Source organism: Schistocerca americana, chromosome X (genome assembly GCF_021461395.2).
Source record: "Schistocerca americana isolate TAMUIC-IGC-003095 chromosome X, iqSchAmer2.1, whole genome shotgun sequence".
In the NCBI taxonomy this organism is placed as follows: Eukaryota; Metazoa; Arthropoda; class Insecta; order Orthoptera; family Acrididae; genus Schistocerca; species Schistocerca americana.
Window position 1 is genome coordinate 770,176,639 of NC_060130.1, and position 27,574 is coordinate 770,204,212.

At 40.0% G+C, this 27,574-nt stretch overlaps 1 protein-coding gene across 8 annotated transcripts in view; it reads left to right on the plus strand.

Moving 5' to 3' along the window:
* The window catches only part of LOC124554970 (CLIP-associating protein 1-A), a 250,544-nt gene that overhangs the window by 101,021 nt on the left and 121,949 nt on the right, over positions 1-27,574 (plus strand). For all 8 annotated transcript variants that reach the window (XM_047128704.1, XM_047128701.1, XM_047128703.1 and 5 more), the window contains 3 exons: positions 1,587-1,713; positions 3,923-4,176; positions 22,887-23,080. In XM_047128704.1, coding sequence (XP_046984660.1) covers positions 1,587-1,713; positions 3,923-4,176; positions 22,887-23,080 — 575 coding nt within the window. The remainder of the gene's footprint in view (positions 1-1,586; positions 1,714-3,922; positions 4,177-22,886; positions 23,081-27,574) is intronic.

Below are 27,574 nucleotides of genomic sequence, written 5' to 3' on the forward strand. Positions count from 1 at the left end.
GATCTCCAACTGACCATTTACTCAGATTGGAAAGAACCATCCGACAGGCTTTTACTAACCCCCAGCACCTTGTCGCTGTTACTTTGGCTTATATAAGGCATACAACATGGCTTGGTGCCATCACATTTTAGTTACCCTCCATGACTGTGGCTTCCGTGGGCCCCTTCTGATTTTTATCCGTGAATTTTTATCTCACCAGCTCTTCAGAGTTCGAGTTGGCACTTTACACAGTGCCCCTCACAGTCTGGAGAATGTTATCCCACAGGGTTCTGTGCTAAGCGTCACACTCTTCCTCATAGCCATCAATGCACTTGTAATCTCTGTTGGGCCTCTGCTTGGCATTGTATGTTGATGATTTTTGCATCTGGTGCAGCTGCCACTTGGTAGCATCTGCTGAGCGCCGGCTCTTAGGTGCCATCCGACATGTCTCCGTATGGGCTTGAATGAAAAAAAAGAAAAAAAAAGATGAAATAATAATAATGTTGATAAAATTGGCATTTTGGAGACAATGTTCCTAATAAGTACTAGGGAAGTGTTTTGGTTAAAGCATACTAAAATCTCTGAAGGACGTCAGCATCTATTTGTTTCAAGAAAATGAAGAAATTAGAGCTAGGCCTTGGTAGTTGACACATTAGAGTGCACTCTCTCGGTTTATGCACTGCATGAAAACCAAGTGAGATGAAATAAGAACACTATTAGAAATTAGAAGAATGGATCTAAGATGTATAGTTCCTTATGCACTGAAATGGATTGTAGATGTATTGTGCATGCAAAATTGACAAATAGTAGATCCGGTAAAATTAACAAATAGCATACCCGGTAAAATTGACAAATTGTATATCCTGTATGTCATGATTATACCCAGGTGCTGATGGGTGAGAAATGACAGATTTATAGTTAATCAACATGTGTTCAGCACATTCTTTCTAGTAATTTAATTTTAAATAGAAATGACTTAAATGAGTTACATGAAGACAGTTATTATTATTATTATTATTATTATTATTATTAAAAATTGCACATAATTGATTTATTTAAGTATTCTCTTCCTTCAATATTTTAAAATATAAGTGCTAAGGTAAATGTGTTAATTGCATGGCTTCCTTACTTGTGCGAATGTGCAGTAGCATTACTGGCATGATAATATGGACTGGTATTGTTTGAAACCTGTACATTGTATTTGGCCTGCTTCAGGGAATGTCAGAGAAAGAGGTCATAGTAAAAAAAGGCAGTTACAGTTTTCTAAATTTCATGAATTTTTATTAACAAGATAGGAACTGTTAAGTATCTGTACAGTCTGTGTTCTGCATAGATTCAGAAATTTTTTTGGTGTACAAGTCGCCATTTGTGTCAAGAGGAACTCAATCCTTCGCATGTATTTAGGAATTATGTCACAGACTCTGCAGTCCTAGTTTGTTATACCAATGTGTTTTTGGTACAATACACAGTCTGTTATTACATGTCGGTAGAAATATATCACACATTTCAATATTTAAACATTGCTACTACAGGTTTGAGATCCTGCAAATGCTTTAATTATGTGTTAGAAATGATATCTTACTATAACATCATTCTGAATGTTACAGGTCACAGGTTGTGAGAGAAGCGTGCTGCACAATAGCTTTTATGTCTCAACACCTAGGCTCGAAGTTTGACCACTTTGCAGAAATTATTCTTGGCAATCTAATTAATCTGATTCCAAATTCAGCCAAGGTATGTTGGCCTCATGTGGATAACTATTTAAATATTAAGATTCTTGACAAGTATAATAAGAAAAGGATGTACAATGAGTAGAAATTTCATAAACCAACTTCTTCTTTGGAATTTCCTGTGTTTAACATTTAGCTACCTAGTATGTCCAAGTAGTTTTGATTTTGTTTGTGTGGATATTATAGCTGTCCCGAAAACCCAAAGGAGCTGATCCCCCCCCCCTGACAAACAACTTGTATGCTGAGATGGTCCTTTGCTTCCTTACTAGCAGCTTCAGTTTACAAATTAAATATCAGTGATGACAATTAGTACCCATGCCCCATACCTTTTCTGATTTTGTATTGTTGTGCACAAGTTCATACATAATGGTAAGGAGATGTGGACTACAGTGTGTTACGGCAACTGTCATCATAGGAAAGCTGGACAGGAACATAAATGATTAGCAAAAAAGTTAACACAGTAATCAGAAGATTTACTTAACTTGTATTTCTCCAAGTGTACATAGACTCATTACAAATAAGGCAGCAAGAATTAAGAGGTCCATCTCATACAAAAACAACTAGGATGAGGCTCACTGTACTCAAAATGATTGATGGTGTCATAACAATGAGGCTCCAAGAGCAAGTGGGTTCAGTGGCTGCTGCCACCTGTCATATTTTGTGGCAGCAGAGGTCACAAGTGGTGCAGAGTTGCTGGCGGCATGATCTCAGTGGGTGCACACCATTGGGTCCACCAGATTTTGCGTGACCACTGTCGGCGTCTAACGGAAATTTGCAATTCTGTTGCCAACTTCGCGACACCCTTGGGTGGTATCAGTATGTGATATCACATGAATCATTCCATGTGATTCACATAAGGAGAATGATTTACCATGCTCGCCTTCTGTCCATATAGTAGTAGATTTCTCACAACAAAAGGAGAAATCAGTAAGAGAAGGCTGTCAGTCACATCACTATGATTTCATAATATATTTGTTGTATTGTTACCTTTTTTATTTGGAGGCAATGTTAAATGATGGTAAATGAAACTTTGTTTAGTGTGTATCGTTTATATTTGTAGCAGTAATGTAATGTAGTGTTGTGTAAGAATTTGTAACATTATGGATGATGTTGTTGTTTCCAGTTGTGTGTTTTTGGAATATGCGGTTTAGAGAAGTTGCTTCGTTTTTAATCCAGTATATTAAAAAATAAATTACAGAAATAATTATGACCAGTTGTAATCTTCAAGAGATGCTGCACCTAGTCGTATTAATAGAAATACACACAATACTTTTGTGGAAAGACTATGTTTTAGCTTTCTTTTAGGATGAGAGTTGAAGTAATAGTCAAATGATTTACAGAAATGTGGAAGGGTGGGGGGAGGGTGATAAAAACTGGCCAGTCCATGTCCCAATGATGCAGTTGGTTAGTGCATGGTCCTTATAGTCTCTCTTAAACTGGATTCTTTGTGACCCATCCTTGTTTCCTATCTTTCCCAAACTCACCTTAATGTTTATCAAAGCTACTGCCTTATTGAAATTGATGTTATTTCGTAACTACTAGTTTGAAGGCTGCAACCCTGTTGTTAAGTGTTCGTGCTCATTGAAGCCAGACAAGCTTTAATCATATTACTTAAGAGACTCATCAGTCCCCACCCCCCTCCCTCCCTCCCTCCCTCCCTCACTCTCTCTCTCTCTCTGTGTGTGTGTGTGTGTGTGTGTGTGTGTGTGTGTGTGTGTGTGTGTGTGCACGCGTGCCGGGGGGGGGGGGGGGGGGGGGGGGGCGCACGGGTGCGTGGGCATGTGCTGAACAGTACGATGGCAGCTAGTCTGGCGGCAATGTGCATGAGTGCTAAATAATGGCTAGTGGGCTTGAAACTATTGCTGTCAAAATAAACAATGTAACTATGGAAGAGCTATTTCCAAAAAAGACATTTGTAACTCATCTTTTTAGTACAGTTACTACAAATCGTAGCATTAAAAGTACACATTGAGTAAGGGTTGAGATTTTGATAGAAGATATTAACAGCCTATAATGTTGGATAACAATAGGGCGGGACTGGATACTTTATTAAAAATTAAATCTGTGCTGATAGTATGAAATTGCAAGGGGAGACAGCATGTACTCATCAGTAGAACTTACAAAGAAGTCTTCTTCTCACTAGAGTGTTCCTAAGCATCCATTTTATTATTTTCTGAGTACCTAACAATTATATTTCATTTATTCATTCACAGGTAATAGCAACTGCTGGCCTAGTAACAGTACGCTTTCTCATAAGGTACACTCACTCGCAGAGACTGATACCAGCGATAATATCAAATATGGAATCAAAATCTAGGGAAATCCGACGAGCATGTTGTGAGTTTCTTGAATTAATTCTTCGTCTTTGGCCCGCTCACACACTTGAAAAACAGGTTGCAAACCTGCAACAAGCTCTGAGGAAAGGAATGTATGATGCAGACAGTGAAGCTCGGCAGTGTTCCCGTAGGTAAGTGGAATTATGGTCATTATGTGAAAAATAATTCAGTTTCACTAAACTTAACTAAAAATAGAAATTTTTTGTATGTAATGGAGCCATTTTACATGTGGTGTCACTGCCAGACACCACACTTGCTAGGTGGTAGCTTTAAATCGCCGCGGTCCATTAGTACATGTCGGACCCGCGTGTCGCCACTGTCAGTGATCGCAGACCGAGCGCCACCACACGGCAGGTCTCGTGATACGGACGAGCACTCGCCCCAGTTGTACGGACGACTTTGCTAGCGACTACACTGACGAAGCCTTTCTCTCATTTGCCGAGAGATAGTTAGAATAGCCTTCAGCTAAGTCAATGGCTACGACCTAGCAAGGCGCCATAGCAATTGATAGTTATCGTATGAAGCATGTCTCATCAAGAACGATACCTCACGCCATCCTGCGTGAGCTTATAGCGTGCATTTCGGTCTCCTCAAACCACACTGTGTCGGCACTTCTGTCGACACATCATTACATGTTGTATGTTCTGGATATATACGTATTACGTAGGGTACAGATACAACACCTTGGTCCATTGTGTCCAGCTTGTGCACTACTTAATGTATGGAAGTAACATGTCGTCTTCAAAACAGTTTTTAGAACATACAGTACTGTATTTACCTGAACATGAGACCCCCCCCCCCTCCCCCCAGTTTCCTCCCACTTTTTTTGTTTTATGTGGCTCTTTGAGGAAAAATTTATTTCTTAACATATTCTGTTGGTCAAAATTCCAAACTTTTATTGATATAAGGTATCTACCTAAAAAGATAACATTTCATCTGTTCTACACTTGCGCCATTTATTCATTGTCATCATTTTGATAGCACAGGGAGAAATAAAATAAACAAAAAGAAATTGTTTACATTAATTTATATTTTCACTACCTTTTTTACAATAATTAAGACAGTTGTGTGGTATCTGTATTTTTAATCATCATCATTATAATCATAACAAGACAGCTGTGAAACTTATATCTTTGTTGGTCCAAATATTTGGGTATATCTCCAAGAATATGTTGCAGTTTCTGAGGTCATCGTTATGGCGGAACTTGAGAAAACAGTTATTTTGCTCTGAACACACAGCGGATTTCTCTTCTATACTGATATGAGAATGTTACAATGTCTCTTGCTTCCAAATATATCGTCTGCCCACTGCTCTCTCATTGGCTATGTAGAACCAGCAGCTGACACACCCCGTTGTTCGCGTCATACCTCACGGTAGGCATTGACAGCATTGCTGTTGAGCATACATTACTGTGCAACTGGCCCCAATTTAGACTTTTGTGATCTTCTGCAGAAACATATAACCACGATTAGCAGCAGAACAAAATTTGCTGCCCACTCACCACTCCTACTTGCACTCAGTGAAGTTCTCAGCCAAGCTGATGTCACTGTTCTCCCTCCAACCATTCTGTAATGCTGTACTTGAGCAGAATTGAAACACGGACAGCAATCTCTTCCAGGGTGCAGGTCATATGTAACAACAGCAACTAATATATATGAATAAAAGATTGCAGTCATGGTTCAGTCCAGTTCTCGAACTTCTACTCTTCCCGCTATCTAGTGACATCTGTTGGTGCCACCTCCACTATGACTATTTTTCCCTGTAATTTATTCTTATGATAACAATTGCAGTCAATTTAATGTGATATATTTTATTTGTTAGACCTTTAATTCTCATTTAATTTTCATTCTCGTTTGATATTAATGTCACAATTGTGTTCTGAAGCTGATTAAAAATTAGTGATATTTTTCACCAGTATTGTAATAAGTGAACAGCAACTAAATTTCTCATTTGTAACCCATTTGGTGAATCATAACAGTTTCCCATAACCAAATAGAATTTATATTTCGGTTCAGAATCAAGTAATGTGTTTTGAAGGACAAGCTTTTTGCCTTTGAATGTAACCTTTACTTAAAAAGCACCATAAATGTTTGTGTATGGTATCCCTATATGTACAAGAACTTTTATTGCAAATCTGTTTAGATACCCCAAAAGTTTCCAAGTTAACAGAATTTAATGATATTTCCTCCTATGTGTCACAAAATTGTCACTTTTTAAGCAGAACATTAGATTGTTGTAGTGGCTAGTTCATAGTACAGAAAATCTCCCAGGTTAAACTTGAGGAACTAAAAGTCTTTGGCCGTGTTGGTAATTGAGTGATGGGTAGTGCTCAGTGTTCCAGAACTGCATTTACATTACTGCATATATAAAATGACAAAAAAATGCATGACAGCTTAGCAATGGGGCTGTTACAACTGTATGGTGTGAGTTATATAGTAGTTACTGCAAACAACTGTTACGTCAACACCACTGTGCTTTGCAACTGGGTATTCACCACAGTGCAGACAGGTGACTGTTTTGCTAGTTCCTGTACTAATCGTAGGTAATACTTGATGTTAACAAGATGGATACAGAAGTATGCATTGGTTGCATGTTTTATTGGCAGAGAGGTATGACTTACGGAGCATGATACTCATATCAGGTATAGTTTAGGATGAATGAATATTTGAGATTGGATAGATGACTGAATACCACTTTGTAACCTGTAGGAAAGATTTGTATCAGAATACCGATCCCTTTAGAGGACAAAGAATTAGTCTAAATCCCAGTGGAGTATTGATTGAGCTATTAAAGTCAGTGAGATGGCACAGAATGAGGAGAAATCTTTCTTGGTTGTTGACAGTGATGTAGAAAACAGCTGGGAAATGGCAGTTCATGGTACAAGAGAATTGTTTGTATAGCAGATAGGGCAAATCCATTTTACGAGTGTAACATTTGGGAAGGCTTTCGCCATATTGGACAAGAATCACCATATCGGACAAGAACTGCGTGCATAATTTGGATTGGGGGGGGGGGGCAAGAGGGGGGGCAGGGGGAGACGGCAGCTTGCTAGTTTGGAAAATGTGATGAAGTACAGGTGTTAATTGCTGCATTTAAAGTAGACAGAGGTTCTGATCTAACCACAAGAATAGTTGGGACATAAATGTTGGCAGAAGTGTCCACTGATACGAAACTTTCTGGCGGATTAAAACTGTGTGCTGGACCAAGACTCGAATTTGGGACCTTTGCCTTTTGTGGGCAAGTGCTCTTCTAACTGAGCTATCCAAGCACAACTCACAACCCATCCTTACAGCTATACTTCAGCCAGTATCTCGTGTCTCCTACCTTCCAAACTTCACAGAAGTTTTCCTGTTGATCTGTGAATGCCTGGAAGCAGGGGGAAACTACAGCAACTCTTTTTCCTGTGGGCATGCAGCTCCGCTGCTTGGTGTAATGAAAATGACATCCTTGTAGGGAAAATACAGGGTAATTATAATTGAAATTAAACTTCCAAACACTGTAGAAATAACACCCTGTGGTCAGAATCATATCAAATTGCAACGGAATGTTATCGGAGGAGGAGGAAAACGAATGGCAGAAGAAAAAAAAGAGTGTGAAAATTGATCAATAGATGGCACTGTATGTGTCAGAATACGTAAATGGAAACACCTGTCGTGCGCACAACCCATTAAAGTTGGTCTAAACACGCCGGGTACATGGCTTTTCCTCCTTGCGCATCTGCGACATGCGCCATGACTGTCTCAGTGCAGGATCACGTTCTGCTTGTAAAGCTGTATTACAAGAATGATGACTGTGCACACGTTGCTCTGCAGAAGTTACTGGCACAGAAGGGTTTGGAAAAAGTCGTTGGTCCGATGACTGCTGTGGGTCTGGAGAAAATGAATTCAAAATTTGGGTTCTTTTGGTGTGCACATTGGTAGAGGGAGGAAATGAATTGGTTCAACATGAGTGAAAGCAGTGGCCACAGCAATGCAGGAGGAGACGAGTGGTGGTGTGCAAACGTGTAGTGCACGGAGAACTGCCCGTACATTGGAAATACCTGTGAGTACTGTGTGTAAAATCCTTCTTTGCTATCCTTTCAAAATCACCCATGCACACCTTTGCTTTAGAATTTCTTGCTCGCATTGAAGTGGACAATGATTGGCCGTGGAAGATTTTGTGGACAGACGAAGCCCACTTCCATCTGACAGGACATGTCAATACACAGAACTGTCGAATATGGGCATTGGAAAAGCCACACGCATATCCCTTGCACTAGTGCCACGTGTCAAATGTCACGTGATTGTTCGAGCAATGTTGATACTGTGTGGAGTGTTCCGGTGTATTGGAAAATCTTGAGACTATTCAAGTGAAATCATTGTGTGCTAAGCCCCATCCTTTGGATTTCTTCAAAATAAATTTGTACAAAACATTAATAGCCAAAGCTTCATCTGTAAATGTAAGACAGCCCCTATATTAATCTGTTAAACAATGTAAAAACGTTGAACACTGCAGCAATATTTTAATCAGCGAATATAAGACAGCCACATATTTTTCAATTGACGAATTTGGGGGGGGGGGGGGGGGGGAGGAAAGAAACCCTCATAATTGAGTAAATATGGTGTACAGGATCAGACAAGCGTCTGTAATTAATGAGAGGTTTGTGTGTGCAATCAGAATTAAGAATATCCCTCAGTTGAAGGCACATTCCGTTCATCTTACATTATTCCATCAGTGACTATCATAGATTTCCCAGCATCTGAGTACCAGCCGCACTGATTTATACCTGTTGCATACTAACATGTCCATTATTTATAAACATTTCGTGTTAATTCTCAATTTTAGTTGTCTGAATGAAACCAGAAAATAAATTTGTCTTAAACAATGAGTCCCTACATCTGTATGTTAACATCTCTTGATATTCTGGAAGAAGGTGAAACTCTTCAGAGTTACACATGCTGTCTATGTTGATACAGCATAACAGTTGTCTCATTGAAATGGAATCACTTGTTTTCAGAAATTAAGTAATCTCGTCTACTGAATAAGGCATTGCACTTGATAAAGTATGAATATTTTCGGTATGTCACATATTGCAGTTCCTAAATACTGAAGAAAATCGATCTTAACAGCAAAGCTGCTGTTTAATAACTGTCTGATTTGTTCTGGGCTTTGTCTATTTTCACAAGCCACGTATTTGTATTTAGGAAATGGTTGGTGTGGACAGTTCTATTATTGATTTCCTTCTCGACAGCAAAGTGTTCCAAATACCTGTGTGTATTCATCCTGAAAGGTCACTGTGTGGTGCAGGTTTATGGCATCATTTATCATGGGGCCATATTTTTTCGAAGAGACAGGTGCTTCCGGTCCTGTTACCTGTACCATCACTGGTAAGTTCTATGAGTGTCTTTTGTGCAACTACATAATTCCAGCTCTCCAACAGCGTGGATGTGTGGATGGGATCATTTTTGTGCAAGATGGCGCACCTCCACACATTGTAAATCCAGTTAAGCAGTTGCTGAAGCACCATTTCAGAAATGCTAGAATTATCAGCTACCATTTCCCTACAGCCTGGTCGTCCTGATCACCTAATCTTAATCCATGTGACTCCTGGCTGTGAGGCTATCTGAAACATGTTGTGTTTAGTGTTCTGATTGCTGCATTGAATTCTTAGCTGCATTGAAGTCACACATTGCGCAACACATTCTGAACGTGACCCCGGAAACACTTTGATCAGTTGTGGAACACGCTGTTTCTCAATTTCAACTTGTTGCAGAAAATAGTGGACATACTGAACATGTTTTGCACCAGTCACATGGAAATTAGTAATCGAATTTGATTTTGATTAATGCTTTATGTGGTTTTTGGCCTCAGGACAATTAAAAACTGATTTTTCTCATCCAATGTGATATGACCTAGCTGTGTTGGATGGGCTTACATAACTAACAGTATCACACCTGTGCACCCATGCACATTGAACAGTTCACTTTGTTCAATGTCAAACGTACGCCTTAGGCGTTGTTGTATGATTCATTTGTCGTTTTTAGTCGCTCATTATTAAATTGTGATGCTTACAGCGCCATCTATTGCTAAATTTTGTAACTATTTATTTTTCTTCGGCCATACGTTTCCCCCCTTCTCTGATAACATTCTGTTTGCAATTTGACATCATTCTGACCAGTGGTGTTATTTCTACAGCCATTTGAAAGTTTAACTTTAATTATAATTACTCTGTAGTTCCCCTTTCTGACCTTCGGGTGGAGCCTACTCACAAAGATATTGCCATAATGTTAATATATTGTTGTTATGATGATGATGATGATGATAACAATAACAATATGTGCTAAATAAAACTATTAAAACCTTTTCCATTTGGGATTAGAAACAATATATTACAAAGGGAAACTATTTAGGATTTCTATAGTATTGTGAATACTGTATTTAATTATAGATACACATACTCTGGGGTAATTTTATTGTGATACTGGTTGGTTAGACTTACCAGGAAGGAGAGCATTTTGCTTTCTACAACTCCATGATGTAGGAGCAGTGTTCATGCATTATGTTCAGTCACTGGTAAATATCATTTAGTACTTCTCAGTCAGAGATTAGATGTCAGACTATTCTTCTCATAGTAAAACTTTCATTTGTGCCTCATATACCAATTGTACAGCAGTGTTAAAAATTTTTCATTTATGCATTTTATATGCTGTGTTCCAAAAGGTTCTCTGATGCATTGCCGTATGCCAATTACTATAATACCAGTCATGCCAGATCAACAATTGTGTACTCAAAGAGCTCAGACACTAACTTTGGAAAACACATAGCTAATGAGCTGCAACATTATTTTTAAATTAATTGTTCAATGTTGTCAAGTACCAGAAATTAAGATTATTGAGGACTTGGACATATAAAAAGCAATTAAAAGCTATTGTACTTTTCATATTTGAAAATATTTCACCTGTGTTGTGTTAACAATTCTCCCACTCTTGATGGGGAAGGCATATTACAAAGTAAAAATGGAACTATATTCATTCATTTTAATGCCTTTGAAACCACCTGAAGTCAACAGGCGAATGAAAGTCATCAGGAAATACAGCCAAAGCTTAGACTAAAATAGGACATGCATCTGTTTGTCTTTTAGTCAACAGTTCCCCAAAGTAAGGAATGTATTGAATACATTAAAACTTTCAGTAGTGTTCCTGTTTCCATATGATACATAGGTCTGAGACTGGCATAATGTGGAATTGTTATGAAACAAAATTATAAAATGAAAGGATGGAGTATGGTCCCCCCCCCCCCCCCTTTCCTCCTCATTCTTCTTCTTCCTCTTCTTTCTTTTTTTCCCCAACATTTCAAAGAGAAAAATAAATGTGTTTCGGGAAGATGTATTTATTTTTATTAGGTGTAACATACATTATTGACAACCTTCTTACAAGAAACAATGGTGAACATTATAAAGAGTTTCTTTGTAGTTCAGCTGAATTAGTGGTATTTGGTCTCAGATCATGAAAATAAAGGCCAAAAAGTAAACAGTGGTACAAAAAGACAGACCCTGAATGCCTTACATCATCATCATAATCATCATCTACTCCTTCTTTTCATACATGGTTACTAGAATCTTTCCCCCGTGATCTGAACAGATTTTGCAGTAACAGGTTTCATTTACTTTTTATGGAGTATGTGTAATCTTGTAAGGAAAAGACATACAAATTATCTGTCAATATTTGGAGCACAATGGTTATGGCATGGAATTTGCATCCCAGGTGTATATTTTCCATAGTTTCCATAAATCAATTACGGATTGCGGTCTGTTTGAAAGAGATACAGCCAGTTTCCTTTCCCACTTCCCTATACTATAGCCCAAGTAATGAAGACCAAATAGTGGCAAAAATGATATAGTTGCAAATATTTTTACAGTGATTGGAGGGAGTGTCATGAACACACACTGAAAATCTTCACTGGTGGAGTATGATTGGGCAGGTGGGTGGGGGGAATAAAGGTTACTTGTTTTCATTTTTCTTGAGAACTGGTGCTTCTAGTGAAAGCGTGTTCCAGTTCAAAATTAAAAAAAAGATCCTATACAGTTGTTTCTCTAGGGCTAATGGTTACTACATTGGCTGGGATGGAAAAACTGCAGATTACTAAAAATAGTGTTTTAATGTTATAAAAAAATACTGTTTACTGTTAAACAAAATGGATTAAGAACAAATGTTAAAATGTGAACCATTTCTAAGTGCATTAGAACCATATCAAGAGATAAATTGCGTTCTGGGGGTGTAAGAAGGCTTAGGGGCTGAGGGTGGAGGTATTTAAAGGGAGTTGGAACACCCTACTAACTTCTGTTTTCTGTACTAGAGATGTTCCCTGACCGAGAAGAAATTCTTCTTTCGTAGTTGGTTCCTTTCTCCCAATCATGATTTAAGTACAACCAAATTATGAAGCTGTTGAGGACACTAATGTACAAAATAATGTAAAAAAAATTACAATGGCTCATTTTCTTGTCATAAAGGTTGTAATGTAGGTCCTGCCTAATTTGTCCACTGTGTCTACATCTGATTTAGTTGCATTACAATCTAGGATTGTAACGGGTTTCGGTGCTTCACCTTCATCTACTTCCTCTTTGAAATGCACACATTCAACAATGTCATCATCTTACCCTTTTTTGGAAAATAGGAGATTCTCCTAGTACAAAGAGACTTGAAGCTGCACTTCTTCTCCTTGCTATGACAAATTAGGCATGAACATCACCAGACTTGTTGGCACAATGCACCACCAGTGATTCATAAGGCGTGCTGTGGAGGATTAGTATAACTTTTTGAAACACCCTGCAATTGCTTCTTGTGATGATGTGGGGTAGAGGAGTGGGGAAACACCTGTTCACTCTTCAGTTTGCAGACCAGTGATGGAGGAAAGTGCATGATCTTCGTCCACTTCTACTCTCCACCCGTGGCTATTCCACCTTGTTACAACCTAGAACACCCTTAATACGGCTCTGCTGCGCTTGGACATGGTCTTCTTCTTCTTCTTCTTCTTTGTATCAATCTCACAGCAGTTCTCAACTGGAGACACCAAGCGAGGTGGTGCAGTGGTTAGACACTGGACTCGCATTCGGGAGGACGACGGTTCAATTCCGCGTCCGGCCATCCTGATTTAGGTTTTCCGTGATTTCCCTAAATCGCTCCAGGCAAATGCCGGGATGGTTCCTTTCAAAGGGCACGGCCGACTTCCTTCCCCGTCGTTCCCTAATCTGATGAGAACCAATGACCTCGCTGTCTGGTCTGCTTCCCCCAACAAACCAACCAATCAACTGGAGACTCATCATCGTGTCCTGTTTTGAGCATCTTCCTTCAACTGTTTGTGTGTTCATCCTCTTCTGATGTCAAACATTAGGCTGATTCTCTTCCAACCTCTTCCTCCCAATTCTTCCATTTTTTTCCCTCTTTAAGTCTTTGTAGCACACAATTCCTAAGCAGTACATGCTCCAGCCAAGAATTTTCTCTCTTTTTTGATCACTTCTGATAATCTTCTTCCATTCCATGTTTTCTTCATTACTTCTTCATTCTTAAGTCCGTCGGTCCACTTCACTTTCAGCGTTCTTCTCCGTGGCAACATTTCAAAACTTTTTCAGTATCTTTCCTATTTCTTTTTAACTGTACGTGATTCACTGCTGTATATCACTGCGATACAGACATAATATCTAGCAAATCTTTTTCTCAGCTACACTGGAATTCTTTTAGATGATGATAGTGTTTCATGTTTTAGATGTTCTCTTTCCCATAGGTATCCTCCTCCTCATTTCTTCTGTACGGCTTCCATTGCATGTCATTAAACTTCCCAGGATTTTACTTGTTCTATCTTTTTTCTGTCTAGGAATATGTTAACTGGAGCTCCCTTCTTGCTTATTGTCATCACTTTGTCTTTCCTTTATTTATCCTCATTTCATCTTCCTTGCCACTTCTAGGAATACTCTTCAACTTCTTCTGTGGCTTCTTTTCTGATTCTGCCAGTACTGCTTGATTAGACACGTATTTTATAACATTTATCATTTCTCCTCCAACTACAATGCTTTTTGTCTCCTCTGTGGACTTAACTCAATTTTCTCCATATATGTATATTGAATAGCATTGGTGTTAGTGAGGATCCTTGCAGTGCTTGTCTCTTCTGTCTCTGTTACTTTTTGCTTTCTATACATCTCCTTTATTAACTTTCTATCTTACCAGGGACATCTTTTAAAACTCTCAGCATAATTCTCCAATTACTCTATTGAAAGCCTCTTCCCACTCGATGAGCCAGATACACACCTCCTGGTTGATTTCCATTATTCATTCTCCAATCATTCTCAGACAGCCTATAACATCTCTTCTTCGTTTATCTTTTCTGAACCCAGTCTGGTCTTCCACAATATTTTTCTCAATTTTGTTTTCAGTTCTCCTCAGTATAACTCTTTTTATAGGCTTTGTAACGTGACTGATAAAATTAGTTGTCCTATAGCCCTTACTTGCATTGTTTTGCATTACACATTTTTAGATAAATGTACTAGAACGATCTTAAGTATGTCTCTATGCCAAATTCCTAAATTCTGTTTACTACCTCAGTCTATCTGGTTATTGAAGTTGGACCAAACACTTCATTTCCTCAGATGGTATTGTTCACAGCCCAATTCTTTGTTTTCTCAGACCTTCTGAATTTCTGTCTCTAATTCCAGTTTCAATATCTTAGGACCACGGTCTCCTTCATTTTGTTTCCATTCATCTTCCAAAACCAGTATTGTGTAATCAGCCTGCACGCCATGTAACTCCGCCACATAATTAATCCAAACTTCCTTATCCCCTTCTGTGCATACTGTCTTCTTCCTATGTTTATTTAACATTCCTTGTTTGCCTTTTTTCCTTACTTATCTTCTTGGTAAGTATTTTACTGTTTTCTACATTCCTTCCAGTTTACTTTCCTTTCTTATTCTTCTATTTCCTCTAGTGTTTCCCCATCCAGTCTTCTGTAGCCTACTCAGTTCACTTTCTTACTTCATTGTTCAGTTTTCTGTACTGCCTGCTGCTTTTCTAAATTGTCATCTTAACAGTTCTTGCACTTATCCATTATATGCAGCATACTCACTGTTATCCACTCTTTCTTAGTTCTTGCTCTTTTCTCCTCTCTAGTATCTATCTCTGTTCCTTCCAATATGTATTTCTAATGATGTTTCACTCTTCAGTGACTTCTGCAGGTTTCCTTACATGTTCCTATTTATTTTTGACGTACGGTATACTCTTTCTTAAAAGTTAACATTTTTGTTTCTCAACATCCCATTTCTTTATCAGTAGTCTTTTTTAATATGCTTTAATCTTGTCATAATATCTGCTACAAGTAAATTATGTTCCATGTCAGCATCAGCACCTGGAAAGGTTTTTGCCATGTTTGTCTTTGAATCTGTGATAATGACAAAGTTTATTTTATATTTAGCAGTATCACCTGGAGCATTTAATGTGTATAATCTTTGTCGATGTTGACATGTGGAATAATTGGGTCTACTGCTGGATGTTTGTGTCGCTCTGGCACTATATTTCGGCCACTTAACTCGTTGCCTTCTTCAGGTGCTACCTGAGACTGCCGTATTGGAGGATCTTGTCCAGTGTTTATGCCCAGAGGGCGCTGGGTGCTCTCTCTGCCATCCGCACCCACCTGGTGCTGCCTGTAATGTGTTGTCTCTTCCCCGGTGCTCCCTTGGACGTCCGCGCCCGACTTGGTCGCCATCCGTGGCAGCTGTCTTGAGTCCTGTCTTGTGTCGGGTGTTCTGTTTGCGGGCCGCGCCCGCCTGGTGCTGCTCCTGAGGTTTTGGCCCTTCCCTGGTGCTCCCACGGATGTCCGCGCCCGGCTCGTCCACCGTCTGTGGTCGTGGCAGCCGTCTGGGGCCGGACCCGTGTTTGGCGTTCCGTTCGTGGTCTGCGCCCACTAGGCGCTGCTCCTGAGGTGCTGGCACTTCCCTGGTGCTGGCACTTCCCTGGTGCTCCCACTTCCCTGGTGCTCCCACAGACGTCCGCGCCCGCCTCATCCACCATCTGCAGTTGTGGTAGCTGTCTGAGGCCCATCTCCTGTCGGGCGCTCTGTTCGCGGTCCGCGCCCGCCTGGCGCTGCTTGTAAGTTGTTGTCTCTTCCTTGGTGCTCCCTCGGACGTCCGCGCCCGACTTGGTCTCCATCTGTGGCAGCTGTCTGAGGCCCGTCGTTTGTTGGGCATTCCGTTCACGGTCCGCACCCGCCTGGCGCCGCTGCTGTTGCGGTGTTACTACTTCTTGAGGAGTTTCTTGGTTCCTTTCTTTGGTCCCTGATAAGCTCCAGAGCCGGACTCCATGCCGAGCTGAGCTGGTAACCGCTGTCTCGGTTTTTAGGTTTTCTGTGACCTTCATCTCGATGGCCTCCTTTATGACACTGTCCCAAAATCTTGGAGTCTGTGTCACAATTTTGGTGTTGTTATAGTCCATCGAGTGACCGAGCTCCAGACAGTGCTCTGCTGTGGCAGATTTGGTTGCCTGTCCGAGTCTGGTGTGCCTCTGGTGTTCTTTGCACCTGACGTCCATTGTCCTGGTTGTCTGGCCAATGTATGATTTTCCACACTGGCACGGGAAGTTGTAAATGCCTGGTTTACGTAGCCCCAGGTTGTCCTTCACACTCCCTAGCATTGTCCCAATTTTGGAGGGTGGGCAGAAGATACTCTTTATATCGTATTTTGAGAGAATTCTGCTGATCTTCGCAGAAATAGGTCCAGCATATGGCAGGTATGCCACCTTCTTCGCCTCCTCTGGCTCCTCTTCTGTACTCTGTGGTTGGCTGGTAGCACGAAGTGCCCTTTGGATGTCTGTGGAGGAGTATCCATTTCTGCTGAACACCAGCTGTAGATGTTCTATCTCTGTGGCCAGACTTTCCATATCTGACAGAGCCCAAGCCCTGTGAACTAATGTTTTCAAGACACTGTTTTTCTGTGCGGGGTGGTGGCAGCTATTGGCTTGAAGGTGTAAGTCAGTGTGGGTGGGCTTACGATACACACTGTGCCCCAGAGTGCCATCTGCCTTTCTCTTGACCAGGACATCCAAGAATGGGAGCTGTCCATCCTTCTCTAGATCCATAGTAAATTTTATACTTGGGTGGCATGAATTTAAATGTTCCAAAAAGTCATCTAGCTTCTCCCTGCCGTGGGGCCAAGTGACAAAAGTGTCATAGACATACCTAAGAAAGCACTTGGGTTGGTAAGTGGCTGATGCAAGTGCCTCCTCTTCGTACCTTTCCATGAAAAGGTTGGCTACCACTGGTGATAAAGGGCTGCCCATTGCCACTCCTTCCATTTGCTCATAAAATTGACCCCCGTAAAGAAAATATGTTGAGGTCAGTACATGCTTGAACAGGTAGAGCAGGGCACCATCGAACTTCTCTCCAATGGTCTTGAGTGAATCGGTGAGTGGCACTCATGTGAAGAACGACACCACATCGAAACTGACCATGATGTCAGAGTCCACGGTGTGTAGCTGCCTTAGCGGTTGTAGGAAGTCCTCAGAGTTCCGAATGTGGTGTGCATATTTGCCCACATATGGTGCCAATATCTTCTGCAGGTATTGTGCAGTGGGGTATGTCGCTGCACCGATGTTACTGACAATAGGTCGAAGAGGGACCCCCTCCTTGTGGACCTTGGGAAGTCCGTAGGGTCTGGGTGGTACAGGTGCTTTGGGATGAAGCTTCTTGATGACCTGTTCAGGTAGACCTGTCTCCTTCAGCAACTTCCGGGTCGTCTTGTCCACCTTGTCAGTGGGGTCGCCATCTAGTGGTTTGTAAGCAGTGTCTTCCAGAAGTTGTTGCACCTTCCTATCATACTCCAACTTGTTTAAGATGACCGTGGAGTTACCCTTATCAGCTGGCAGAACTACAACACTGTCATCCTCCCATAGCTGCCTGAGGGCCACCCTCTCCTCGCTCGAGATGTGAGATGTTGGATTTGGGGGTCTACGTCCTGGTGAGTGCCCTGCAGGTCTCCCTGCGGATCTCTTCAGACACGTTGGAAGGTAGTGTGTGGACGACCTGCTCAACTGAACTGATGAAGGCTGCAACAGGTATGCTTCTGGGAGTCACTGCAAAGTTGAGGCCCTTGCTGAGTGCTTTCGAGGTGGCCTCATCGAGCTGTTTGTTGCTCAGGTTGACCACAGTCCGTGCGTACCCATCCTGTCGTACCTTCTTATTAAGGCGCTCAAACTTGGCCTGTTGACATGCTGTTGATTTTCTCATGGTGCATTCAGCCAAGGACCAAGAGGCACCATCAACCTGGTCCCAGTCTTCTCGGGTCAGGGTAGCTGCTATGGAAAGGTGGAGATACAGCAACTCCCTGGACATTACATCTAGGCAGTGGTGCATGTCACGCACTCTTTCTCTTACCAGTGCGAGGCTGGCACGGTGTTCCATTCCGTTCGCCGTTCTGGTGTTGACATGATGCTTCAACCTGGCGAAGATAGGAACTACATTCCCCTCTCGGCATCTCAGAAGGAAACAGAGAACTCAGCATCCTCCCCTTCCTCTGTCGAAGCTTATCCAGCTTCTTAATATTAAGGTACATCTCCTCCCCGTAGAGTCTTCTGATGTAACTCTTCAGGCTTTCCCGGCGAGATCTTGACATGTGGAATAATCGGGTCTACTGCCGGATGTTTGTGTCGCTCTGGCACAATATTTCGGCCATGTAACTCGTTGCCTTCTTCAGATGCTACCTGTTGATGTTACTTAAACCTATTAGGTTTCCACTCCTTTCATTGGTCTTTTCCAGTCCATTGTCTCCAACTATATTACTCCTCATCTTTCCACTATACTATTCCAATCTCCCATCATTACAGTTGTTAATTGTCCTTTCCAATTTTCTTCACAGACTTCCCCAGTCTGCTCACATACTTTTTCCACTTCCACTTCCTCTTCGTTTGCATTTCTTGTTGGCATGTAGACTTTAATAATCAATGTATTCACAAAGTTACTGTTTAATTTCTCTGTTAACACTCTGTCACTAATTTGAATACCCCTAACTATGTTCATGTTTAACTGTTTCTTTGATGTAACTCCAACTCCATTTGCCTTCCTTTCCGATCCTTCATAAATTGTCTTCTCAGCATTCAGATTCTCCTTCCCATTGAACCTCACTAAGCCCTACAAGACTTACAAAATGTCTCTCTATTTCTCTCTTCATGTTGTCCAACTTTCTTATTCATCGTTTTCACATTACCTGCAGCAATCCTCAATAAAAATGCTTCCCATTTTCATCCTCCTATCTTGATTTGATTGATTGTGTAGTTCTCTTGGGGAAGTGACCACCCGAAGATCTGATTTTGGGCCTTTTCAGGAACAACCATCCTGGAGATGTGGTACTCACATTTTATATTTGTTGTTTTCCTACTTCATTAAACAGTAATTTTATATTAATTTGAAACAAACTGAACATGGGAAGGCAGATTTTGTAGTAGCACTGTTGTACTTTCCATCACCAGACAGTGCATGGATGATGCGTTGGCATCAGGAGACTCACACATGTATGAGATGAAATGCCAATATTTGTGATGGGAGGGAGTTACATTACTTGAAGTCAATAGTTCGACTGGGCCAGACATTAGTGGCAATAGCTCTGACTCATAGACACTGCTTACACACTTAACTGTAGTCTTGAGTGACCTTCCAGCAAAGTCAAATCATGCATTGGAGCAAAGTATCCCCAGTAGAAATATAACACTGTCATGGCATTCTACAAAATTTACCCTGAATATAGCCTTACATTTGACTTACCAGCTATTGTTTAACTCACCAATTTAATATTTCTCTTATATACCCCAACCCCTCCCCCCTATTTCCCAACGACAACACACGCACGCACACACAGTTTCTTCTAAAAGAATTTGTAGAGTAATGCTTAGTTTGCCAATATTTGCTAACTCCTTGTCCTGTTGAGTTATAAACTTCCTCGCACTCAGGATTGTCTGTCATACATTATTGCTGTCCCTCCTGCAGGCCAAGTACACACCAAGGTCCGGCATGCAATGCCGCTCAGTAGCTGTGGTCTCTGTGTGACAAGTTGCTCCTTGCACAGATACACTACCAGGTCCATAACAGGAAACTGTACTTTTCAGCAGACTATAAACCTCCTGGAGGCAGAGAGATTTTTTTTTTTTTTTTTTTTTTGGTGGGGGGCGGGGGGGGGGGGGGGGGGGGGTTGGGGGGGGGGGGAATTTCACAACTTTAAACTGCGGCTTTACTAGCAGTGAGTACATGATAATGTGCATTGTTACAATGCATGCCAAGACTGTAATCACTTAAAAGAGGTCTGTTATGGAAACATGGCTAATGACACAGGCACTCTCCACATTTGGTTGCTATGGCAGTGTACATTCTATTTAAGAGGAGATGTAGTGTTTGTACCGTGTGATTGAAGAACCTCTTCACGGAGAGGCTCTCACTGATCATACGTTATAACTCTCCAGCCATTTCCAAGTTTAACAGACTTAAATAAATGTTACATGTTAAGATTTTCTGTATTCATCTACACCAAACATTGAATTGTTCAGAGCTCCTTCTTTCTCATATAGTGCTTTTCCATGTGGCTCTACCTCTCAAAGAAAACAGTGCCTAACAGAAAGTTGCCAATGTGGTTTGTCAGTGGAATAACTGGGTGCTGTTGAGCCTTTTCACTGTTTTCTGAAAACTGAGACAGTTTCCTTAACGGGTTCGATCAGGTGCCACATGCTGCTGATGCTTCACTCTCAGGCCTCATATGTTCTTGTGATGCACCATGTCCCATGTTGGTGTGAGGATTGTAAAGACTTTCATCAAATTTTTGCATCACAGCCATGTATTTATTGAGCAGCTGAAGAGAAATCACAACCCTCAAACCATGAATATGAAACCAAAGTAATACAGTGATTAAGATACAGTACTGATATTTATGGGTAGTAGGCTTCAACTCGTTTAACTGTTTTGATTTTTGTTTCCTGTTAACCTCTGGAGTTATGTATCTGGGACTGAATTTTCTAATTGCATATGCTAAGTCGAAATAGTGTGCTGTAATGGGGCTCAAACACAAGTGCCTGTGTTTTGTGAACTGTCATTTGTGCTATCTGAGCATACCTCCTGGACATGTTAATCCTATGAGATCATGAGAGAACCTATGCATAGTTTGGAAGAGAATGCCGAGAAGATGGTGGCAGATTAACGCTTTATGCCAGTGTGTGATGTGTGCTCAGGTAGCGCAATTGGAAACATGCTGCCCGTGAATGGCAGAGATGCGGACATGAGTCCCAGTCAGGAACACAGTGTCAACATGTCAAATACTATCAATATTAAGTTTACCTGAAACCTGATCTTGTGAGAACAGCCTATCCTCATATACTTTGTCAACAAAAATGTTCACATTGACATTATTATCCCCATATATTTAAACATAAAGTTTTCTGTCTGCATGTGTTAATAAAGGGTGATGGTGATGTCAGTTAGTTGTGCAATCTCCCCCCCCCCCCCCCCCCCCCCCCCTCAATCTCTTTGTGTGAAATCTCATAGTTACTTGTCCTTATACTTATCCTTATCCTTTGCTTATTGTTATATTTCCCTTAGGTGAAAGTGAATTATACAAGTAATGCTTCATTGGAGTTTTATTCTGTGATAGTCAGCATGCTATTATTGAGAAGTTTTTGATATACATCTCTAATGAAACTTGTATTTTTATACACATAATTTATGTATTCCAAAATAAGTCTGTCAGTCTGTAAAGCTGTTTGCTGTAAATTTTTCCTCTCGTATTGCAACATCTAAGCATTAATGAAAACCTTAAGAAATCTTTGTGTTCAATTTCCTTATAAAAAGTCCTCATGACAATTGAAATTAATGCGCAATTTTGGACATAACTGATTTAAGCATTTAGATACGATGTATTTGCCTACATCTATGTGGTATTCTGATTATTATCGCTACAAGGGTGTGCTGAAAAGTAATGTCTCTGATTTTTTTGTGTGTTAACTCTTAAAGGTTTTTAAATAAAACAAATTTGATTAACATTCTACACCTTTATTCTTCACGTCTATATATTTATGTCTTAACGTAGCCACCCTGGTGATGAACACATTTCTCCCAACCCTACAATCTTAGCAACAACAGTACTGGTACATGTATACCACAGTCAGAGGCATCAGAATAATTTTCATTTGTAACTTTCGACTAATTCATTTTTGGTACAGGGACCATTGCCTCAGATTGATGTGTTTATCCATCTCCTGTAACATCATCATGGAATCACCATGTACATACATACATTTAAAGACCCTGGCACATATAACTTAAATACTCTGTTGCTTCGTTGTATGATGATTCCGGATGCGGATTCCTATGTAAACTTGATCTACTAAGCTTCCTCTACAATCTTTAGAAGTGTGTAACATGAATTATGAGCCACTCCAAATATGTTCAGCTGAATTGCACATAGTACATATCTTTTGTCTTGATCTGTAGGATTTTCAGTACTTTCTATTGAATATCACTCATTTATTCACTATTAACATTGCAGCTTCAGTTTTTCATTATTAGAGAATATTATTCCCAGTTTCTGTTGTTATTTTTTGGGCAGCTTTAATTCTTTCTTTCTGCATTTTCTGTTTTTCTTTGTTGTTTTCCTTTCTTTTCTCCCTTTGTAAAGAGTAACGTAAACTTCATTTATTAGTGCATGATAAAGAATGTGATGCAGACTGTGAAATGAGTGTTGTATCTGTACATGTAAGTTACGTGCACATCTATGTTCTGTATCTTCTTTTTATGTTTTGCATGTGTTGTGTATTTTGTATATAATTGTTTGCTTTTGTTGTTTGTATGTAGGGCTTTCTGGCATTTCCGGCTCCATTTTCATGAAAATGCTGAGCAAATATTAAACTCACTGGATAGTACACATAAGAAAGCTCTTAATCTTGAAATGGGAATGTCAAATTCAAACAACGTAGTAGACCAGCAAGGAGGAAGAGGAGGTAGGCTGGCAGCTGGAAGTGACTTTCCAAGAGGTCGAACTGTTGCAGGTACCATCAACTACACTATCATTAATATTTTTATAGCATGCAGAAGATATTTATTTATGGCTGTGTGTTTATCAGCAGAGTTTAGCTGTAATCTTGATGGGACCAGGTGTCCACAGAATGGAATAGTTACATAGATCAATGTTTATTTTATAATTTTCATATTCACTATGTTTCACAGTTTCTGTTACTAGCTTCTAGTGGTTGGTGGATAAAATTTTGATTGGGAACCCATGTCCTGAAATGTAATATTTGGATATAAAATAAGTTTGAATATCACATCACTTTCAAATTTTCTTCTTCATGGTGCGCACATACACAGACTGAGAAGACAGTCCCTGTTGTAGTTATGACATCACATACCATTTTCATCTGGCTACAACAATAGCTGTGAGAAACTATTATGTCACTGCTAGGAGGGTCAATTATTATTCTCTGTGGACGTGTCGCACTCTCGACTTTGAAGAGCACGTCCTTCATTGCATAAACAAGAACCTGATGATGAGTACTGGAAACATTGCCGGTGCAGTGAGCTCTAATAGAGCACGTAGGTCAGAACTCATTGTCTCTGCAGTGTGCATACCACTAATTGGGAGATTTGAAAGTGATTCAATCTTTAATCTTATTTGACATTCAAATGGTACAGTCCAGTCATTGACTTCTTATCAGAACTTTATCTGCTAAGTTCTTTTTGCAACCTATAAAAGCCTGTAATAAGAACTGTGAAACACACTGTATTTATTTGCAGAAAAAAGCTTCGTTGAGTTACTTTTAGTGTAATCTACAGGGTGTCCATAATTAAAGTTTCAGTTTCAAAATGCTGTAGGAAGAGAACCCCTGGTCAGAATGATATCAAGTTTGAACTGTGTATTACACACACACACACACACACACACACACACACACACACATAGTTCATGAAAATTCTACAAATGACAGATGGAATCGCAGTGTGACAGCTGTGGTTTGAGCTGCATGTTACACCATCCATACTGTTCAAAGTGCATGACTGCATAAGTTTGGCACTCAGCAAAAAACACCATATCAAAGTCGTACCACATCGGATGGAAAAAATCAGTTTTTAATTGTCATGTGGCCAAAAACTGCATCAAAAGTAAAATGACGTTGGTTTCTAATTGTTATGATACCAAAACAAGCCATGTTCAATATGCTGTTTACTGTTTTCTGCCCCAAGTTGAAATTGAGAAACAGCATGTTGCACAACAGATTGAAGTGTCTCAGGAGACATTTAGAATATGTTGCTCAGTGCATGCCTTCATTTCAACTACATTCGAGCATTGAACACAACACCTCTCAGATAATCCCGCAAACAGAAACTGCACGGTTTAAGATCAGAAGATTGGGATGGTCAGACTCTAGGGAAATGATGGCTGATAATTCTAGCATTTCTGAAATTCCTCTGCAGCAGCTGCTTAACTGACTACAATGTGCAGAGGAGTACCATCTTGCATAAAAATGATCCTACCAACACATCCACACTGTTGAAGGTTTGTCTTGCTGGCAGGTTAGCAGGAAGCAACTCTTTAACATGGGTGATGATGTATGGAGAGCAATGCAGGGTGTTTTGTAGAATTTTACACACTGCTCAAAGCATGTCCAGTGTTTGGGGAGGTTCCCCCATGCGCATCATTTTTGCACAATACTGCTTGATCTGTTGTGCTGTGTTGCAATTATGTCTTTGACAGACATTGGATCAACTGGTTTCCTCCCTCTGCCACATTGCACTTCAAAAGAATCTGTCTTTTTGAATTGTGTAACCAATTTCTCCAGAACCTGAGCAGAACTCGTGCACTGCTACCTGTGAAGGTAAAGGCATGTGCCATTTCCTTTTCAATTAGAGACCTTTCTTGTCAGTTGTCGCGCTTTGGTTTTAAATATTTATCTCTAAACTATATTGAACTCTTTGTTGGTTTCCAACAATTTTTCAATTTTTCCATCAGATCTAAGTTTTTCATACTTTCAAGTGTCCGGATTCTCTGCAGGGCTACTGGTTCAGTCACCATTCTTGTGATGGAGCTTTTCCAGGAGTGTACAATCCTTCATGGAGACAGTGATGGGAGTCTCAGACACAGACTGAGGAACAAACTAATTCTTTTTTTTTTTCTAATGGCATTTTAATATGCTGTTCAAATTTGATGTCGTTCTGAGCAGTGGTTTTCTTTCCACAGCATTTTGAAACTGGGACTTCAATCATGGTAATCCTGTATTAGGCTGTACCCCAGTTGACTTTTACTCTTTTGTTACCAAATGAGAAAGTATTATGTGTGTTGAGAATGGAAGACGTCTGAACTTCATCATGTCGTCTGCTTGATGATGGATGTCAGGTGCATGTGTCTTGTTTGAAATTTGCTATCCATATCTTCTTGCAGGTTTGAAATTCTGCATAAGAATTGGAAAATTTTGTATCCAATTATTACTTTATGTGGGACTGTATATGACAGCACCATTTAATCTCTCTATTCCTCCCCCCTCCCCCCTCTCCACTCCCCTCCCCTCTACACACACACACACACACACACATACACACACACACACACACACACACACACACACACACCACCTACCTACCTACCTACCTACCTACCTACCTACCTACCTCAAGGGATTGGGGGTGGAGGGCAATCATAGTTTAGAAAGATTATCAGAATGTGATGAACCCATCTATTGTGAGGATGAGGAGAGACAGTGGCCACCCTTTCTATCTCCTTGTTGTTGTATGCCAATACTGTGTTATACAGAATGATAATAGGTATCTCATTCATGGCACGTCACCAAGCTGTAGAATTTTTGCGCCACTTCATGTGCATATGAGATATGAATAATCTCTTGGCACTTGTATCATACCTGTAATCTACCTTTGAAGATAATGGCATGCGCTATTTCCTATCAATTTAGAGACCTTTGTTGTTGATTGTCACCCTTTGATTTTAAGTATTTATCTGTATATTGTCTTCATTTCTTTGTTGTTGGATTAAAACAATTATTCCACATTGTCTCAGTTTCATTATCGAACCTTATTTTTGGTGTGTATTTCTTTATTTTGTGTATTTTAGGTTTGATTATTGTTAACTACTGTTCATTTTATAAGCACTGGTATTCCCAAACCCCATTAAATCCTGTCTCTGGACTATCTCTAGTGGACTATCTCTAGTTGCTGTCTCATGCTTATATAATCATTACAGCTCCCAGTTATGTTTTATAAGTGCAGCCAGTTGTTTTCTACCACACATGGTACACGTATTTCGTGTGGACTCCTTTCAGACATCTTTGTGTGAATTAGCAGCATTTCATCTGACAGTGTCTGATAAGTACTCAGATGTGATATGGTACGTGGTAGAAAACATCAGTCAGCTGCATTCTTGAAATATCATTGAGTATTCGAGATCCACATGATTATGCTTTCCTAATGAGACTGTTCACACTGGCTGTCACATACATAACATTGATACTGAATTAGTCCTGTGTAGTTCATTCATTGGGTAAATAGCCTACTCCCGTTTAAAGAAATCGAAGTATGGATAATTACACTTTGCACTCCTATTGCAACTTCATTTATCAAATGAGTGATGATCCACTTTCCAGCATTTTAATCATTTCATTTTCTGTTGGTCATTAATATTATGATATTTATTACCAGATATGTATGCCAGACAAGGCTGTAAATTTAGCAGTTGTATCCGAATGATAATTCTCAGAATCAAGTAGTCTTCTGAAATCTTCCTTACTTGGTGTGTACTGCAAATATGAGTGTCATTTGAGGGAGTTAAATTGTGTAACAGCTTAAGTAATTATTTTTCCTTCCTTTCACACACACAAATAGAGGTTTTCATACAATGATGACATTAAGAGTGATGAATGCTTAAATGCTAATAAACGTTGCTCTACTGTTTACCAGATGACGTTGGGCTCTGATATGCTGCATCATTGTGTAAGAGTATAATTGCAGTAAAAATAACAAATACAATGTAACCAATCACTAAACTTCAAGTTTTTATTTATGGCTGTTTACGGCGGCTTTGCTTTCGTTTTAAGAGTATGTTCCATAGGGACTAACACTGCCTGTCAGAAGATGCAGTTGTAACAAAATCTGTATTGCAAAGTAGTTGGCAATTTAGTGCTGAAAAATGGTTTCAAAGTTGAAACCATAACAGAATGATTAGAACATAGCCGGTAACAAAGTGTGTGACAAAGCTAAAGAACATAAAAAAACACTCACCCCATAACACACCATTCATTGCTACTGTCTTATACTGGAAGTCAGAAATCCTGGAGAAACATAAAATCAACACCAAGAAAAGCAAGGAATAGCATTTCCACATATAGTAAACAGACAAGATAAATTTTGGAAACATGGAGAGTATAAAATATAATGTAGTTGTAGAACCTTCTATATTAAAAAGACAGGGAAAGCCTTTGACATTAGATTTTGTGAACACATGGCAGCCCTTCACTTAAGAATTAGTTAAGCCAGTTGTC